At 33.8% G+C, this 18,053-nt stretch overlaps 1 protein-coding gene across 1 annotated transcript; it reads right to left on the bottom strand.

The window, feature by feature from the left end:
- Positions 1 to 2,573: 2,573 nt before the first annotated feature.
- On the bottom strand, positions 2,574 to 9,131 carry LOC145580812 (serine carboxypeptidase-like 17). The gene is made up of 14 exons (XM_081637910.1): positions 8,965 to 9,131; positions 7,437 to 7,582; positions 6,985 to 7,064; positions 5,869 to 5,988; positions 5,505 to 5,607; positions 5,185 to 5,222; positions 4,531 to 4,632; positions 3,936 to 4,025; positions 3,766 to 3,840; positions 3,573 to 3,647; positions 3,339 to 3,469; positions 2,981 to 3,097; positions 2,735 to 2,789; positions 2,574 to 2,657 (listed from the first exon to the last, which is right to left on the bottom strand). The coding sequence occupies exons 1-14, from the start codon at positions 9,129 to 9,131 to the stop codon at positions 2,574 to 2,576; spliced, it is 1,383 nt and encodes a 460-aa protein (XP_081494036.1).
- Positions 9,132 to 18,053: the final 8,922 nt, after the last annotated feature.

The following is an 18,053-nucleotide window of genomic DNA, read 5'->3' as shown; positions in this document are numbered from 1 at the left end:
TTATTTCCCTTAAATACTGTATTTTTGAGGTGGCTTCATTCCCAATTTATCATTTAAATGCATAAGCAAAATCTTTTCACCCTTCATTAAACAAGTGCTTGTTTATGGAGGCAGTATGAAGTTTAAGTTAGGGGTATGAAAGTCATTAAAAATGTCGTTGTAAGTATTTTATTTATCGTCAAATAAAAATTCAGAAATTATATCTTTTTCTTTATCTATATATTAATATGCTTTCAATATATATATATATATATATATATATATATATATATATATATATATATATATATATATATATATATATATATATATATATATATATATATATATATATATATATATATATATAAAAAAAAAGAATATTGACATATGAATTTTATCTATATTAAGAAAGCAAAGAAAAAAAATATTGATAGATTTATCTTAGATCTAGTTAGTTTGTTTATGAAGTAATTATATAACTAAAAGATATTGATATATTTTAAGGCCATATTATCTGATCTAGAAGTTTGTTGGATCAGATAGTATGGCCTTAAAAATATCATTAAAGTTGAAACAAAGTAGGAATCGTAGCATAGTCGGTGTATCCATCTATATATACCCCTCTCCTGCCTTGCTTGAACATACACATATTTTATAAAGTATAAAAAATAAAAATAAAAATCTAATATGGCTACGAAGAAGAGAAAATCAGAAATAGAAGATTTAAGGGATGAGACCTGAATGGAGATTCTTGTGCGATTACCGGTGAAATCAGGCCATCAATGTAAGCTGGTCTCGAAGCGTTGGCTCGGCTTGATTTTAAGTAAAATTGATGATGAATCATACAATTGATGATGAACATAATCATACAGTTGATGATGAATCATACAATTGATGGTGAATCATACAATTGATGATGAATATAATCATACAATTGATGATGAAGCCCTCGCCATCGAATACGGCATGTGAATTTTACAATTGATGATGAACATAATCATACACTACTTGTCAACTATTTGATCAATGCTCCTTCTAATCCTTCTCCGCTGGTTCGAGAGGTCCACGCCTTACCTAAGAACCAGAACCAGAACCAGAACCAGCCCTTGGTATCCTTAGATTTCCTCAATCAACAATGGCCTATGAACTTGGTGCTGTTGGTTTCTAATGATTTACTCTTGACAGTGTCGTTGTCGTCGAATCTTGGTGTTGGTGGTGTTCCTTCCTTATATCTACACGTATCGAACCCCCTTAACGAATCAATCTTATAGGCTCCCTCAACCTCCGCCTTGTTTCTTTGAGGATTATCAAAGAAATCCTCTTATTGACTTCACAGGCATCATATGTAGCGTTGACGATCCCACCCAATACAAAGGGGTCCTTGTAAAGAACTCGCCGCGCCTAATTAGGCGTGGATGCAACATTGTGAGAAGCAGTGAGATTTTGAATATTTACGTCTTCTCTTCCGATACTGGCAGTTGGTGTAATTTTGTTGTGCCTAGTCCACCAAACTTTTTGGCGCTGTCGAAAATAGATGAAGCGGATGGTCAATATGCCACCACTTTGCTTTATTGGTGCATCAACATGATCATGGTATATAATCCATTCGACAAGGACAACCCCGACTTTATTGATCTTCCACAAGAAGCAAAAATCGATGAGATGTATGTTGATCAACGAAGTTTATGCATAGAAAACGTTGAACAACACCAGCGGCTTTTTCATTGGCGCGTCGTCACTGCCTCTACTCAAAACAGTCACCGCGTGGGATATGAAGGACTCGAATGGCCATGCTTCTTGGAATATAAAGCATTTTGTGGATCTCACTAGTATTAATTGGCAAAGTGCTGATGTGCGCATGTCTATTAAAGGTTTCGATCCTTACTACGGAGATGTGTTGTACGTTTATTCTAAAGATCATTGTCTACTGGCTGTGAATCTCAGAAGAAAGACGGTACAATTAGTCTCGGATTTCAACTCCTCCGTATTTTCTTTCATCCCATCCTTCAGATTGTTTCTCTGGCCAACCCCCATCACCAACACAGTGGTTGCTACAGATGATCATCAAGATACCTGACTTTGGTTATATTAAGTACTACATCCGTTTCATATTATTGTGTAACACAATTGGGTATTAAATTCAATTGTTGCACATAATATGAAACAGAATGAACCGTTTCATATTATGTGCAACACAATTGGGTATTACATCCAATTGTTGCACATATTCTGAAACAGAATGCACCAAAGATATAAAAATCACTTAATGAAATACTTTCTCGGTTTCTTCAAATTCCAATTATTACTTTCCCGATTAAGCAACCGATTAGAGAAAATTGAACATATTAATGTTACATAACAAAATTATAATGAATTGAACTTTAACCCTCATTTACTAAATAACTACAAATACTAAGCTAGAATCAATATGAGAGTTAAAGTGCAAAAATCAAACTACCTTACAGTTCCATGCCTTTTAGGTCTTGTACAAATCTATAAATTCCTTAAATTTAATGAACAAATATATAACAGATATGTAGATGATTTTTTTCTGAAAAAAAAAAAAGAAAAAGATATGTAGATGATTTTCATTATAGAGGATTAAATGTGATCCATCTTTGAAACATTGCTAAACATTCTCGCGGCTTATATTCAGGGGCAACATGTCCTGCTCCCTACAAAATTAACAATTCGTCTAACGTTAAGCAATCCATAATCATAAAAAAAAAAAAAATTGAGTGAAGTTCTATACCTTGATTGTAGTAAATGTCAAATTGTAGATGTCATTTGAATACTCTGTGACATATCTGTATGAAACGAGAAATTCTCAGACTAATTGGTTTTTAGGGATTTACCATTTGTCGAAATATTTATTCGCAACACAAATTCACAATATTCCTCGGACACCTTCATCATGATGGAAGTGTGAAACTCAAACACGGCTTCCACAGTGAAGAAATACGTACAAATAAAGAGAGATATAGTGTAGGAAGTTTACCCTGCAACTTGGCCGTACAGAAACCAAGGACTCCAATAAACATCATTTGGGACGACATTTAGCTTCTTCATCCATTTTAATGTGAACATATATGGCATGCATATATCCTGGTCACCACTGTTCGTTTAACATGTTAAACAAAGAACATAGCTCAAAAAGGGCGATTATATGTTAAACAAAGAATATAGCTCAGAAAGGACGATTTTATGTTAAACAAAGAATATGGCTCAAAAAGGGCGATTTTTTTTTTTTTTTTTTTTTTTTTTTTTTTTTTTTTTTTTTGTACTCAACAAGAGGACAACTCTAATATTATTAACCATGAATGAAATTCAGAATCTACATAAAAGTCAGAAATTACCTGAAGATTAGTGCCCTGAGAGAGTGCATGGAAAGATTTTGATGAAAACTGACGCTACTATCGATATCGTGAGTGTAGTTAAACTCATCATTGTTGTGACCGCGACAACGGATCCATTGGTTAATCGTTCCCTAAATACATTCTCAAGATCATTAGATTGCAACATGCTACACGATAACATCAACTAGCTAATACAAAAGTGGTTATTTTGAGGGTCGATTTTAAATTACTTACCTCTCGAACATGAAGAGCTTTTTGGACATTAATGTTATTTGCCCACAATTCAGACATGTGATCATGATAGTATTGCTGTATGTACCACCAAAAAATAATAAAAATAAATTTGATGTCGCTATTATTATAGAATCAACTTTAAATTATATACCTCTCAACTTTGAAGAATGAATAGTGAGAAACAAAGCAATACCCGACACCACTTATCTGGTGATGGATGGAAACATTTCGATTCAAGGACGAATTCATCTTCTAATGGATCTATGCACTGCATAGGCCAGTAGTTAGACTTAGATCTACATATTTGTACATGATATTAAGTTTTTAACGCAGAACTATATGTATGTATAAAGATAAACTCACCTTTGATGCAGTTTCAAGAATCTTCTTGCATTGTGCATTACCTTTTGCAGCAATTGGCCGATAATCACCATGGCAACTTCCTTTGGCCGACTAACAATTGTAATATACATGATGATCCATTAGCAAACAATTAATAAAAAAAGATAAAATTGACCGTAACACCCTTAACTATGGCTTAGGTGCACTGAATACTCTGAACTATGCGTAGTAGCCAAAACACCAGCTATAGTGTTAGGTGTGACACATGCCTTAAATGAAAACTTTCGGCCACTTATTTCATTGGAGGAGGTGCACTCGTCGCACCTAACACCATAGTTGCCGGAAATATTGCCATAAAAAAATCACTTCATCAACAAATTATTTAAAAGAGAATTACATGAGTAAAGTCTTATTCAAAGAGTATTTATTTTTAAACTTTGATGCGTAGTACTAGACATTAGACAATGCTATGCTAACCATTGAACTTTGAAGATTTCCTTGTAAATAATTATGGACAAACAATCAATGTATTGCACAAACATTTGGCACAAAAAAAATGTGTTTCCATGTTATTAGTGACACAAACATGCTGAAAGTAAAGTGACAATATACTAACCTCATATATCTCATCGGATAGTACGGATACACGGTGAGCATATTCAACTTTCGTTTGGTCTTCAAGATACTTAGTAGTCACCGGATTCCCGAGAATATATCCCTGGATGCCAACGTGAGTTTTATTTGAAGAGAGTGATTGCAAGACAAATGAAATTTTAAAATTGACTAATAATGCCCTTGGTGTATATAAAATAATTTACATGGTGTGTCATCATTATAACAATACATTTATACTTCCTCCGTTTTTGTTTTTCTTTTATTGCACCATAAAAACTTTTATACTATTCACATATTGTTCTATGACATAAGGAAAAACATAGTTACGTGTGATCTAGTTAGATTCGTCTTGAAATCTACATTTCAAATATCAAATATTTATAATTTTTAGTGTAATTAAAGATATTAATAGGCAAAATAATGCATTAGCGAACGTGAAATTACTTATGGTACAATAAAAAAGAACGGAATTAGTATATCTTTATCCATATCCCTATCTCTTATTGAACACCCCATGAAAGTTTTAAATTTACTCAGACGAGGTACTATGATTTTTGTCTTTCTAAACCTATTATATAGGAGTATGATGGTTATACTTAAAACGTTGCGAATCAAATGCTCTCTTGACACATTAAAAAAGTAAAATGTAACACACCTGAAGATTTATTTTTGCCCCAAAACCTGCTTCATTTCCTATAGGACAAGAAACTCATACATACAAGTATACAAGTGTTAAATAAAACGCATTAATATATATTGGTCGTACTATAAATTCTTTGTAATTTATGTCTTATACTACGTAAATATAATGAAGTGTACGTAATTTGTTACTATACGAAGTGGAACATTGATTCAATTTTATTTACTCTGTAAATATTGGAATTTCAAGTTTTCAACAAAATGACTATATTATATGCATATATAACCTTGAAAGCTAAGGTATATGTATGATGATAAATAGAGGGTCGAAATTACCATTTACAATCTCTAATGCAATAGATGGAACTACTTTTCCAGAATACGAAACACCTGCAATGTAGACAGGGTTTCTTGCAAATTCAGGATGCTCCATAAGCCACTGTATGCATCACAATTTATAATTACGATTAACAAAATCAAACGGACCATAAAAAGATGTATGCGTCACAAGGGCGAAACAAATTTCAAATATACGAGCCCTTAGTCTTAATCGCTAGGCCAATATAGTCTTAATCTCTAGGCCAATATCTCATTGGTAAGGCAGAACACATGATAAAATGCGAGTAAGGACATATTTGAGTTGCATTAATTTAACCACTTCGTATAGGATCTAGCTCAATCGGCTAATAAATGAACTAACCTTCTTCAAAAACTCATATGCTTGTTTTGCCGTGTTTGTATCACCGGGAAGGTAAGCATTGTTTGTTGCATAGGAAAATCCAGCACCAACAGGTGAATCGAGAAATATTATGTTTGCAACCTTAAACATTTATTGTATCGTTACTTTACCATGAAGATAGATAAATTAATACTTCTACCATACTTTATATAATACTCCATCATTTCATAGTAGATAATTACTTTATAAATGTACACCCTAGTAGCTTAAAATATGTTTTTGGGATGAACACACTAAAATATTGAAACAAGCTTGATTAATTTGTTTTCCTCCATTTATTTTGTGGTCGGTGATCCTGTACATTTTCAAATATGAAATATTGATTTTTTAGGGTTAAGAATACTTTAGAATTTCTCTTCTATTTACACACACCTAAAAGTTTCAATGTAGAAGATGATAATATGATATGATATACTTCGTATTAAGTATACTAAAAAAAAATTTCTCTTTACAATTATAAATTCCCTTAATTTATATTGAGGCCTTGTCTCTTCACCTTGTTTTTGCTAAACTAAAATTATTTACTACAATTAATTTAATTATAATTTTTAAACATATATTTTTATATGTGGCTGGCCACCATGTGGCCGGGTTACTCGAGTTACTCAGTCAGGGGTTACTACTCGAGTTACTCAGTTAGGGGTTACTACTCGAGTTACTCGGTCCTTGAGAGGTTTGGCCAAGGGTTACTTGAGGGGTTACTCGATCAGGGGTTACTTGAGGGCCAGAGGTTACTCAAGGGGTTACTCGATCCGGGGTTATTTGAGGGGTTCGGTCAGAGGTTACTCGAGAGGGGTTACTCGATCAAGAGTACTAGAGTAACCCTTGAACGAGTAACTCGAATAACCCTGGCCACACTATGACCAGCCACACAGGAAAAATCCCCCTTTGTTAAACTTTAGTCATTTTACCAAACTTGAATTACTGATTAAAACTTATTTTAACTAATTCTCAACAATGTATCATAAAAAAAACCTAATGCCTAATCAATTAAAAATTACATAATGTAAGTGTTTGAATTGATGCATGAACTATGAGTACATAAAGCTAATAGAATTAGATAAATAGTTTGATTACCTTAGTCCAAGAATAAGGATTTGATTCAAGTCTCGGTAGAACAAACTCCCTTTGTGATGTTGCGTCGAAGGATAAAGGACCTTTGTTGTCGTCACAAAAATATTTTTATAAAAATTAACAAAGCTTATGTTTAAGCTCTATTAATTAGTATTGCTAGAATAATGTTAGAATAAAATTATATTATAATAATCCGTCTAAAATAATGTTATAATTAATTAGCATTTTAATCATTGTTTAAGTTTAATCATTGTTTTTGTCTCAAAAAACAAAAAGTTAAATACGGAGTATTAAAAAAGTTTTGCAAGATTCTACATTTAATTTGGTGGCTTCATATTTTTGCAAATTCCACTTGGTTACGATATATAAACCCGATGAGATGACACCAAAGTAAATTAAATAAAGTTGATATAAAAATATATAGATAAATAAATATAAATAAAAAGTAGATTTACCAATATGTCCAAATACAAGATCCGTTAAGGAAGAGCAACCAGGTCCTCCAGAGAACCAAATTAAAAGTGGGTCTGTTTTTGGGTTATTCTCGGATTGTATAAAGTAGTAAAATAGCTGCACTAGCTCATCCCAAACTCCAATATATCTACAATAATAACATTGTTTGAATTGTTCATGCAGCCCAAGAATGCAAATTAATATTAAACCTTTTTTTTTTACAGTCAAATTAATAATAAACTTGCACAGAGAAAATAAAAATACAGTAATTTAAATGCCAATAAAATTAATATAATATGAAATACTTTATTAGTTCAAATCACCTACAATAATAGCTTAGGTGCTCACATAATAACTATTAAAATAAATATACCAAAGTGGTCAAGTGGAACTTAATAACATAAAACATACCCTCTCCAAAATAAAATTTATACTTCAAATTAGATCATAACGTCTTTTTAAGGAAAAACTTTGGTATACACCCACTTTACACTAATATTAATGTACATTGAGCAGTATAAGGGTAACTTTTAGCTAATTTTAGGGTAACTTTTTATCCTTTTCTGGAGTAACTTTAAACATAATACAATTTTTATATAAATAGACAACAAGAAAAGTTTTATAAAGGTAATTTAATTACATTCAATCACTTATAATTGATTTTTAGTCATTTAAAATGTGATTTTTTACTAATAAAGCATAGATAATTTTTATTTATATCGGGTTCACTCTTATACATATTAGGGTAATTTTTATTCATTTCAAGGGTAATTTTTGTTCATTTTAAGGTAATTTTATAAAGGATGTACAATATTACATTCGATTTTTTTTAAAAGTTCTTCCTTTTTAAGCTAAAACGAAGAGAATGATACCAAGTAGGAACTTAACAACATAACCTCACAAAAATTATAATTTAGAGTTCAAATTAGGGCATGTTCATTTCAGTTTAATTTCAGTTTAGTTTAGTTCAGTTCACTTCAGCTCCAATCAGTTCAGTTCAGTTTAGTTTAGCTCCAATCAGTTCAGTTCAGTTCAATTCCCAATTTTCTTCTCCCATAAAATATTCATTTCAGTTCTATTTAGTTCTGTTCACTTCAGCTCCAATCAGTTCAGTTTAATTCAGTTCAGTCAGCTCAATTCAGTAAATATGAACAAGTCCTTAAACTAAACATCTTACGTAAGACGAACTGAATATAAACTATGTTATTTTCAATCAATTGAAATTAATTCAAACTTTATTTCGTATATTTGAATTAATTTTTCTAAAGAGCAAAATGACATAGCATAATTGGCAAGGTATGGGACAAAATGCCTTCTACTACCTAATTGGATTAAATGTCCTTTTTACATACATTATTCACAAGTTTCTAATTATTTTACTATTTTTATGACATTTAATTACATTCGCCTCAATATATATCGTGCAAATAATAACTCAATGTGTAGCATAAATTGTGAATTAACAAGAGTAATAATACCAATAATGCGATTTAAAAAAAAATAGAGGAAATAATCGACATAAATACATACCCGGTTTGAAGGTTGAAAGGAAGAAGTCCAGGGAAGCCAGGTAGAAATCGAACAGCATTTGAATTTGTATTTGGAGTTGTATGATACGAGTAATTGTTACACAACCCAAATGATACCAAATCTATCGTCAATACTAATATTAGTTGAGATACAAATTTGTTTCTCATTTCGTTTCTTGAAATTAAAGGGAAGAAACAAATTAAATGTTGAAACTTAGAATGGAGAGAGAAGTCCATACAAGTATATAGTTTTTTTTTTATTTATTATTTATTATTTTTTATTTTTAGGGAAACTACAAGTATATGGTTGAAATTAAGGAAGGTCTGAACAAGCTACTCGGCACTAGTTACGAACATTTAAAGTTGATTAATTAAATCATTTGTATATGGTAATGTTAAATGGTGTACGACAAAGAAAAACTCCAAATGCCAATTAATTATTTGGGCAGACAAACTTGGGAATTGCATTACGGTTTGATATTTGTGGCTATCTAACCATTAAAAAAATATAGGGTGAAATATATAGCTATAAGAAACCATACATTAAATGATACGGTATGAAATTACTTTTTCGGATCTGATTAATCTCAATTCTCAACTTGTATTTTCTGATTTAATCTGAAATAAATAAAAATAAGGTGACCTAAACATAGCCTTACAATACTAATTCGCATAAAATTATTGCGAGTATAAGGAAAATGATTAATATAATCATGGAAAATTTGCGAGGAAGGTCCTTTTAAGTGGTCGACCTTGTGAGGAAAACCCTTTTATAAATCCAATTTGGTTTGTGTGGAGGGTCTGTTGATCGAACTACGCATTGACGTAAATTTTCCTGCCAATTAAAGTCTCGTGCTGTACACGTGACTACTTAAGTTAGCTTTTTTTTTTTGCCTTTTGTTTTCCTTTTCCCTCTTCTTCCCTCTATTTCCCCCGATTTCCCCCTTTTTCCTAATTGAAACCCTAACTTTAGCCCAGGCAACTCAGAAATCTTGAATTATTATCCTTCAAATCACAATTGAAGGGCAATCAAAGCCTATAAACACCAGGCGAATCAGGTAAGGTGAGAATCCTTTGTCAATTTCAGGTTTTGTTTTGCAATTTTGTAATTTATCATTATTGTTTTTTTTTTTTTTTTTTTTTTTTTTTTTTTTTTTGTAGATTATAGTTGCACATAATGATGAAGAGGTGTAATTGCGGTTTTACAGTTGCCAAGAGAACATCGTGGACTCATGAAAACCCAAGAAGGAGGTTTTGGTCTTGCAAGTTCTTCAATTTTGAAACAGGGCAGAGTGGTTGTGATTATTTTCAGTGGATTGACCGTGACATGGTTGATTGGCAAAAGGATGTGATAAATGTGTTGTTGGATGAGAAACAAAGGATGGTGACTGATCAAAATGTCCTTAAGGCTAGAGTTGAATGTTTAGAGCATGAGAAAAGAAGACTGAGTGAGCAAGTTCAGCAAATGCTTAGAAATGCAATTGCATACACTGTGGGTGCTAGAGATGGTGTGATTAGTAATGATTAGTTGTTCATTTTGCTACTGTTGTGTGCAATTATGTTAGTTTTAGTTAGTGTTTTTGTTGTAAAAGTGTTTGGTTAAGGTTGTATTAGTTGGTTAGGTATTATCAATGTATTTGAAAGGTGTAATGAACTAATTTGGTTGATATTATCAATGAAATGAACACATATTTGGAAATATTATTCCAAAGCATTCAAAATCTAACACAAAGTTTTAAAAGGCTATCAAACTTGTCCTTACACAAAACATCAAAAGGATATCAAACTTTTCCATACATAAACATCAAAGTCACTTAAACATGAGTGACATACAAAACATGAAACTTAATTTATGCTAACAACTTAGACTGTGAGGCTGATCCCTACAGTATAGCACTAATAGATGTTGTCTTCTGCTTCTTGGTCTTGGGGTTAGGAGGAAGAACTTTCTGCTTGCCTTTTGCTTGGCTCTTCTGCTTCTTGCCTGAGTTGCTGCAGATGGAGTAAGTGTAGGCTGGGAAGACTACGTGTTGATGTTTGAGACAGAGGTGGAGTTTGAGACATTGGTTGTGACTGTTGTGAGCTTGAGATAGTGGTTGTTGACACAGCAGTAGAAGCTTGGGCTGCTGCAGATGATGTGGCTTTTTACTTCCTGGGCTTATTACCTTTATTCACAGGTGGTGGTGGGTGTGCAGGCTTGAAACACTTCTTGGCATTGTGCCCCTTAGCACCACATCTGCCACAGGTATTCTGTTTCCTGGCTCTCTTGACATGCTTCTCCTTCCTTTCTCCCTGTTCTTTCTTCCTTTTCTTTTTAAAAGGTCTACCTGGCATGACTCTGTAAGTAGGGGGCAGAGGCTGAGGCAACGCAGATTCACCCCATTACTTTTGTCCTGACATTGCATGAAATGGTGGAGAATATGTAGCAGCATAAGTGGCAATGTGATAAGCTGGGTGCACAAATTCTTCATAATTCAGTCTTCTTTTAGTTTTGTAAGCTAGGGCATGCCAACATGGGATACCCATCAAAGTCAACCTGTAGCACCCACAGGTCTTGTTTTCAAGGTTAACAACAAAAGTCTCTTGTTCATCATCCACCTCAAATTCATGCAAATCTGCTTGAATTATTCTCATGTTCCAAATTTGTTTCTGTCATCTCTATATCATCTTCATAACTGAAGGCATAATCAGACCTTTAAATTCCTTCAAGCCTTCTCTCTTAGCACAACATCTCTTCATGACTAATCCACTCCATTAGAAAGAGAATTAGCTTTAACCTTGCTTCCCTTAGGACACTGTTGAAATTTTCACAGCAGTTATTAAGTGGCATTCTTGACTTTTCCATAGTACTAAACCCATGTCTAGACCAGTGATAAACTGGTACTCAGAAAGATACTTAAAATCATCTTCACTCAACTTCCTAATATCTTGCATATGTTTGTCAAATTGATGTTGTTTGGAATAAAAAATGCACATCACTACTTGTATAATGTCTACCAACTTCAACTAATTAGTATGATAGCGTACTAACCTTAGTAGAGCTCCTTGCAGCCTTCTAAAAGCTTTCCTTGTATATTTGGCTAGGGAATTTGAGCTTGAAATTAGCCCAAATATGTCTGCAACAAAATCTTGTTTCTACATTTGGGATTACTGTTTTAAAAGTATCTAGTAGCCCCTGCAATGATATGAGTTTAGCATGTTAGTATTTGGTACATTTACTAGGGTCAGAAAGAAAATGAAATGAGCATGTTATTTACCTTTTTTCTGTCACTCATAAAGGTCACATGATCTTCAAGCTCATGCAGCTACTGAGCCAATGTCATTCACCAGCAACTCAAGAAACCAAGTCCAAGTTTCCGAGCTCTTTGTCTCAACAACAGCCCAGACAACTGGGAAAATATTGTTGTTACCATATTTGGCAACAGTAGTTTGGAGAATCCCATGCCAAGGTCCTTTAAGGTGACAACCATCTACACCTAAAATGGGCCTACAACCAGCCAAGAATCCCTCTTTGCATGGTTGCAAGCAAATGTACATTCTCTGGAAAATTGGTGGAGGGTTATCTATGTTTTGTAGCTTCACAACTACAGTGCTATCGGGATTGAACCTCTTGATTGGTTCAACATGATCCCAAACTCTCTTGTACTCCTCTGCTGCATTCCCATGAATCATTTGCAATGCCTTCTATTTTGCATAATAACACATTGTAGGAAATATTTCAAGCATCCCACACTTGAGCCCCACTGTGATCATACACTTAAACATGGTGGCGTACAAAGGAAAGGAAGCTAGAGTAAAAGAGTCGCCAACAAGTTTTAGGAACTTGTAAACCGTTCACAGGGTGAAGGTTACACCCCTTCACGATCCATGAGATCGATAACTCCATAGGTTTGGAACCATGACTAGATATTCGGGGATGAAGGTACAAATCCAACCTAAAAGAGATTGAACCTGCCCTTAAATAGGCCTCTACTTTATTCTTCTCGTATTCATGTGCGCTTTCTGACTAACATGCAATCACTAACACAAAAATAGGGAATAAATAACACACAATACACAACTGTCAAGTTACATAGGCGATCTCTAAAACTATACAGATCGCCTATGTAAGATAAGCGTTTTGTATCTTGAAACCTATAGAGCGCCTGTTTTAGTTAACCGTTCTTTAAGTATTATCCAAATTTACACCATACAATATACATCGCCTCTTTTTGTTAACTTTTCTGTAAGTATTAAAAAAAAAAAAAAAAAAAAAAAACTAATTGAACACGTCATATACCCACAACCCCCCTAACCCGAAGACATATCAAATGAGAGCCGCCCCTCCCCATCTTCTTCTCTTTCTCACTCCTTTTCTCTCTCTTTTAGATCAAAACTCCTCTTCTCCCCTGTTCCTCTCTTTCCCTCTCCTCAAATCCCCAAGCATCGTCGTCAAGCTTCACACGCCCACAAGTCCACCACCTCACAAGCTTTTCACACACACCGTTGAGACACGAGCTGTCGAGCGTCAACCACCGAGCCACCATTCAGCCACGAGCGTCCACCACCAAGCCATGAGATGTCGATCCGAGCATTTAATCGGTCAAGATTTTTCAATTTTTGATTTGATTTTAATTTAGGTTAAAATATAAAGTTAGTTTTTCTTATTTTTGTTTTTAATTCAAATTCTGATTATAATGAATTTGTTGTCTGATTTTATTTTTTGTTATTTTAGAGATAATTGCTTGTGTTAATTTTTGTTTAAATTGGTTAAGTTATAGGTGGTGTGGTGTGGTGGATTTTTGTGTGTTGTGGGTGCTGTAGGTGGTGGTGTGGGTCATGGGGGCTGATGGGGGTAGTGTGAGATGTAGGTGGCGGTGTGTCGTGGGTGTTGTAGGTGGTGCGGGTAGTGTGATGTGTAGGTGGCGGTGTGGGTCGTGGTGTTGGTGGTGGTTTGGGTCGGGGTGATTTTACACTTTTACTTGTTTATTATGGATCTATTCTTGTTGCTTATAAATGGATTTTTGTTACATGTTCAAGTTGATTATTTAGTTATTGAGCGTCATTTGGCCAGTTAATATGCATGTTACATTGTTACATACTATTTGGATTTAAATTATTCTATGATTTGTTCTTGTTGTTAATATGTAAGTAGGTCTTATCATTTGTTGTTTTTCATGTTTTACAGATATTAGAGTGAAATTTTGCTGAACAACGCAAGCATTGACACAATCTGTATTGATTTCTTCTCTAAACCCGCAAGGCCGCAATTGTTGTTAGCAGTATAAATAATTAATCAGTAGTATTAGAAAACTTGTAATGTATTTTATTTCCTCAACGAATTCAGTTATTGTAATTGAAATACATGTATTTTAGTTTTTTTGATAAACAAAATGTTATTATTATGGTATTTTATTTATGCATATTATTATTATTATTATTTAATTATATAATAATAATTATAATAATAATAATATAATTTTTTTTTAAAAAAAATAAGTAAGGAAAAGAGAGAACGCCTACCTGTGGTAGGCGTTCTCTGTTTATACAACTAGAGAGCGCCTATCCTAAGATGATTGCTCTCTTTTTCTTGTTTTTTATTTACTTTATACCTAGAATATGAAGCGCCTATCTCAGATAGGCGATCTGTATTATGTTAGATAAAGAACGCCTCAAAGAGGCGTTCTGTAGACTTTATAGGGCACCCCCTTAGAAGAACGCCTCTGAGGCGTTCTATATGGCTTGTTTTAGGCATTCTATATTCATGTTTTTGTAGTAGTGAATCAATAGGTTAACCCTAAACTTATTTAATCTATGTTGGTTGAATATTAATGCACAGGCAAAACTATTATTGGTGATAACTTGAATTATAATCATTTTAGCCTAAACAAGATTATTAATTATCTTATTTAGCGTGATTACAAGTACAAATTCTCTTTAATCCTGCAAGAGAGGGTGTGATCAAGCAATAACAATAATATATCAAGCAACATAAAATAACAATCATCATCATAATAATAATCTCAATAAAGCATAATAATATTAGCAAGATCCTAGACATTATACTAACAAGAATAATAACAAATCCTAGCATGTCACTAAACAATAAAGATCAAAGCTTTATCCCTAACATGATACTAACATGATATAAAGAAATAATAGGAAGCATCATACATGATATTAGAAATCTTAGTTATTACCCTAAACATGATACTAGGAATCACAAAGACATCCTAACATGATACTAGGAATCAAAATAATCAAAACATGATTTCTATATCAAAATAATAACAAAGTAAATTACTTACTTGGATGCCTCGTATCTCTTTCTAATAACAAAATACACACGTTAGTAACTTTAAGGAAAATATTAAATCAAACAATTAATTAAAATAATTGAAATAGAGATTTGGGACCAAACCCTCAGAAATTATCAGCCTTTCACGCCTAGGGCGAAGGCAAATTCGAACTTGGCTAGGTGTGTCTAGAGCTAATATATACGGTATGGTGTTTGTGAAAAAGCTAGTTTAGAAAGCTAGAGAGAGAAAGAATAAGCTATTGCTTAAGAGAGAGAAGAGAGAGAATTAGAGAATTCTGGGTGATTTGAAAACGGAGGTCTAAAACCCTATTTATAAGAAAATAGTCTGAAAACCGATATAAAGAGTAAGAATTCGAATCGGAATAAAATTGGTTCTGTCGTCTGGCGACAAAAACTGTTGTCTGTCGCTGGGACAGTTTTTTGCAGATTTTTTTTATCGTATCTTTTGATCCAGAACTCCAAATAAGTCATATAATATGTCTTAGGAAAGCTCTTGAAGTCTACTTTCCAACCCAATTAGAATCACATTAAAATCTTTTATAGATAAAAAGATATGGCCGAAATAGTGGAAGAGTGTAAGTTTTGAATAGAGTTTCGTATTTCTTTCATATCTTTTTCGTTATAGCTTGGAATTAATATTATAATATATCACTGGAAAGATAATTTTAAGAAATATCCAACCATATAAGATTTGGATAAAAATTATGAGGCACGAAAATAATATCTGATCATCTTTGATTTCGCACAGAACAAGGACTCTCAAAAAGAGAAGTTTTATTCAACTTTGAATTCTTTGATCTTATCTTTTTTGAAAAGGATAATTAAGATCTTTTAGAAACTTATAGAAGCTTCTAATTAAATCCTAATTAGTTTAGGAATGGGATTAAATATTTGGACCCTCCACATGATCATTGGGTCGTAGGTAAAATCCGGTTTGGACCCAGTTTAGTATTTTGGCCATAACTTCCTCATTATTCATCGGAATTGGGCTTATAATATATCTTTGGAAAGCTCTTTTCAAACCCGATCCAACTACACTATTATTGGACCTTTATCATGGAACAAACTAAATTGGACTAGCTATTTTTTCATAAATAGAGTATATTTTCAAAAACAGAAAGAGAGATATTTTAATAAAAACAACCACATCACTAGACTTTTCACACTTTCACTTCATTCGATAATCAAATGACGTGAAAGATATTCATCATTGGGTTTGGTTTTGGGGAGACACATTTGGGTGGCTACAGAAGCCCCCACTTTGACTGAGTTTGGAGAAACGCAAGTTTCGAAAATGAAAGTCAAAGTAGCGATAGGGACGGAGAATGATTTAGAACGTTCTGCGATCCTAAATCATTCTTATAACGCCGATACCTGCAAACTAGCGTTAGTTAAACAAATAAAAGAGTTAAGAAACGCGTATCTTGCACCGTCGAGCACACGTCTCTAGAGTAATCAATTTTGTTTGACGATCTTCCTCACGCTAGGGGACATCGCCTGAAGACTGCTCCGCTTGTAGCTACCTTCAATTTATGTTGTTTTAGTCTTCCACATCTTAAGGAACACCATCGAAGATAATTCCGCTTGTAGCCATCTTATATTGTTTATGACAATCTCCACATCCTAGGGAACGTTGTCGAAGGTGACTGCTTGTAGCCATCTTCAGTTTTACTGCTGTTGATGTTGTGGTCGTGCTTCACTACAGTTGATGCTCACTCGTCTTTAAACAAAAGAGCTTCTTTTTGAGGAATTTTCACTAGTCTCTGAACAATGGAGCTTGAAAGGAATGTCCACGCGTCTCTGAACAAAAGAGCTTTGACAGGATGCCCACACGTCCCTGAACAAAAGAGCTTTGATAGGATGCCCACGCGTCTCAGAGAAAAAGAGCTTGAAAGGAATGTCCACGCGTCTCTAAACAAAAGAGCTTTGATAGGATGCCCACGCGTCTCTGAGCAAAAGAGCTTGAAAGGAATGTCCACGTGTCTCTGAACAAAAGAGCTTTGATAGGATGCCCACGCGTCTCTGAACAAAAGAGCTTGAAAGGAATGTCCATGCGTCTCTGAACAAAAGATCTTTGATAGGATGCCCACGCGTCCCTGAGCAAAAGAGCTTGAAAGGACTGTCCACGCGTCTCTGAACAAAAGAGCTTTGATAGGATGCCCACGCGTCTTTGAGCAAAAGAGCTTGAAAGGAATGTCCACGCGTCTCTAAACAAAAGAGCTTTGAATGATATGCCTACGCGTCTCTGAACAAAAGAGCTTTATGATACTTGAATGTTTGTTGAGATTGTTCGGTTGGCTGCGAACAGGAGCTTTGCTGAATGGTTGTATCTTGTAAAAATCAAAAGATTTCCACAAGACTTTGCTGGTGTTTTTCTTAGGGTTGACCTAAGGTGATTGACTGACTTGAGGTTGACTCAATGTGTTTTGACACATGTGTGACTCTTATGTGATTTAATGTGTTTTGACACATGTGTTAGACTCAATTCGAGGTGACATGACTCAGTGTGCATGACTTGTGTATGCATGTGCTTGACTCAAAATGCAGAAAAGCAAAAAAATTCCGTCATTTTTTTGTGGAGGGTACCGACTTTCTCCCGAAAAAGAAAGACACAAAAAATAATTGAAGTGTTGGAGGTGCATGTTGAATGAGCTTAATCGAATGTATGCATTGATGTTGTATCTCATAGTGCAAGGATTAATTCACCCTAGGCTATCTCGATTGTTGACTCGACGATGAAAGTATTTGGGTAGCTTAGGCACGGAGGCTAAGTACTTCATACTTTGTAATAC

This window comes from Chenopodium album, chromosome 15 (assembly GCF_948465745.1).
Source record: "Chenopodium album chromosome 15, dcCheAlbu1.1, whole genome shotgun sequence".
Taxonomy (NCBI): Eukaryota; Viridiplantae; Streptophyta; class Magnoliopsida; order Caryophyllales; family Amaranthaceae; genus Chenopodium; species Chenopodium album.
The sequence above is the reverse complement of the archived record's forward strand: the minus strand, read 5'-3'. Positions and strand labels throughout refer to the sequence as shown.

Bases quoted from the DNA above. Each gene is read 5' to 3' on its own strand.
- LOC145580812 (XM_081637910.1), bottom strand. From the start codon at position 9,131: ATGAGAAACAAATTTGTATCTCAACTAATATTAGTATTGACGATAGAT. The intron at 5,989-6,984 runs GTAATCAAACTA...TAAATGTTTAAG, and splicing joins ATCCTTATTCTTGGACTAAG to GTTGCAAACATAATATTTCT. The intron at 3,841-3,935 runs GTGAGTTTATCT...TGGCCTATGCAG, and splicing joins TTCTTGAAACTGCATCAAAG to TGCATAGATCCATTAGAAGA.